Source organism: Mandrillus leucophaeus, unplaced genomic scaffold (genome assembly GCF_000951045.1).
Source record: "Mandrillus leucophaeus isolate KB7577 unplaced genomic scaffold, Mleu.le_1.0 Scaffold2, whole genome shotgun sequence".
In the NCBI taxonomy this organism is placed as follows: domain Eukaryota; kingdom Metazoa; phylum Chordata; class Mammalia; order Primates; family Cercopithecidae; genus Mandrillus; species Mandrillus leucophaeus.
This window is the reverse complement of record NW_012102031.1, coordinates 619,292-621,650: the sequence shown is the minus strand read 5'-3', so window position 1 is coordinate 621,650 and position 2,359 is coordinate 619,292. Positions and strand designations below refer to the sequence as shown.

At 52.1% G+C, this 2,359-nt stretch overlaps 1 protein-coding gene across 1 annotated transcript in view; it reads left to right on the top strand.

The window, feature by feature from the left end:
- The window catches only part of LOC105539007, a 27,689-nt gene that overhangs the window by 2,490 nt on the left and 22,840 nt on the right, over window positions 1-2,359 (top strand). The window contains exon 3 of the mRNA XM_011979115.1: window positions 2,182-2,356. Within this exon, the coding sequence (XP_011834505.1) occupies window positions 2,182-2,356 (175 nt within the window). The remainder of the gene's footprint in view (window positions 1-2,181; window positions 2,357-2,359) is intronic.

The window sequence follows — 2,359 nt, the reverse complement described above, 5'->3', positions numbered from 1 at the left end:
GAGGCTGAGGCAGGAGATCGCTTGAAGGCGGAGTTTGCAGTGAGCTGAGATCCGGCCCCTGCACTCCAGCCTGGGCGACAGAGCGAGACTTCCTCTGTCTAAAAAAAAAAAAAAAAAAAAAACAAATAAAAAAAAGAGTCTGGATGTATATAAGGTTTGCAACTCACCTTACACCTGCTTTCACTTTCCTGCCTTCTCCGCCTCTGGTTCAGTGGAAATAACAATAGCTGATATTGACCGAGTGCTGATTCTGTGCCAGGCAGAATGGTGCAAAATGCTTTTTTATTTTAATTATTTCTTTTTTTTGAGACAGAGTTTCACTCTTGTTGCTCAGGCTGGAGTGCAATGATACAATCGTGGCTCACTGTAACCTCTGCCTCCTGGGTTCAAGCAATTCTCCTGCCTCAGCCTGCTGAGTAGTTGGGATTACAAGCACGGGCCACCACACCCGGCTAATTTTGTACTTTTTGTAGAGACGGGGTTTCACCATGTTGGTCAGGCTGGTCTTGAACTCCTGACCTCAGGTGACCTGCCCGCCGTGGCCTCCCAAAGTGCTGGGATTACAGGCATGAGCCATCATGCCCAGCCACAAAATGCTCTTTAGGCATTGTCTTGTTAAAAATTTGAAGTATGCTTAGGACGTGGGTGCTATTTCTATCCACATTGTACAGATAAGGAAACTGAGGCTCAGAGAATAAGAACAAACTTACTGTGTGGCACTTGTTATGTGCCAGGCACTAGTTCTGAATATTTTACATAAATTAACTCATTCAGCAGACATAAAAGCCCTATCACCTGGGTACTTGTTACCATTCCCTTTTTCTTTTCTTTCTCTTTTTCTTTACTTTTTCTTTTTTTCTTTTTTTTTTTTTTGAGACTGGATCTTGCTCCAGGCTGCCAGGCTGGAGTGCAGTGGCACCATCACAGCTCACTGCAGCCTTGATCTCCCAGACTTAGGTGATCATTCCACCTCAGCCTCCTGGGTAGCTGGGATTACAGGAGTGTGCCACCATGCCCAGCTAATTTTTTGAGTTTTTAGTAAAGACGGGGTTTTGCCATGTTGCCCAGGCTGGTCTCAAACTCCTGGTCTCAAGCAATCCACCCTCCTCGGCCTCCCAAAGTGCTGGGATTACAGGCGTGAGCCACCATGTCCAGCCTCATTCTCATTTTATAGATGTAGAAACCAAAGCTCTGAATATCTTGCCCAAATGTTTTGGTGCTAGGGGCCATGCCCTTATAACTATGAAACTGGGCTTGTGTAGAATCCATTGATATCAACCAGGTCTCCTTCAACGGGTGTTTGTTCACTACACTTTCACCAGGCCACACTTGGCTAGGGCATGCAGGTGGCTGGGAGATCCACTCATCTCAGGGGCAGGTGCTGGCAACTGGCAGCCATGGCAGCTGCAGTCAGGGCTGGGTCCCAGGGCTCAGGGGCGCAGGGAGACCAAAGGAGGCATCGCCCAATCTGTCCTTTACTGAGTGCCCTGCACAGGCCCTATCCAGGGATCAGTGAATCCTCACTAGGACCAGTGTAGAGGTGTTATCCCTTTCCCCTTCCGTAGGGGAGGAAGCTGAGGCCCAGCGAGGTTAGGCAACTTGCCCAAGGGCACACATCCTGGCAAGAGACTGAATCAGAACTGCCTGTGGCTAAGTCGCTCTGTTGCCCAGGCTGGAGTGCAGTGGCGCGATCTTGACTCACTCCACCTCCCAGGTTCAAGCGATTCTCCTGTCTCAAGTAGCTGGGATTACAGGCGCGTGCCATCACGCCCGGCTAATTTTCGTATTTTTGGTAGAGATGGGGTTTCACCATATTGGCCAGGCTGGTCTTGAACTCCTGACCTCAGGTGATCTGCCCACCTCGGCCTCCCAATGTGCTGGGATTACAGGCGTGAGCCACCACGCCCAGCGTAAGTCTCCTTAAAGGGTGAATAGGAGGAGCTGGGTGTCCCCATGGCGTGGCGACAGCTTTGTGCTTGCCCAGGAGGCCTGGGCTGCTGAGTCACCACGTGGTCTTGATCAGCCGCTGCTCCGCCCTTGCTCTAATGGACCTCAGTCTTCCCATTTGTAAAGTGATGCTTGGGCCTCCGGCCTCCGGCTCTGTGAAGCCTGAAGGTCTCCCTCTGGATGGGCGGGACAAGGGGCACCTCTGCTGGCCTTCACTACCCTGTGTCTCCGCAGCCAAGGCCGCCGCGATGCCGCACTTCCTGGACTGGTTCGTGCCGGTCTACCTGGTCATCTCCGTCCTCATTCTGGTGGGCTTCGGCGCCTGCATCTACTACTTCGAGCCGGGCCTGCAGGAGGCGCACAAGTGGCGCATGCAGCGCCCCCTGGTGGACCGCGACCTCCGCAAGACGCT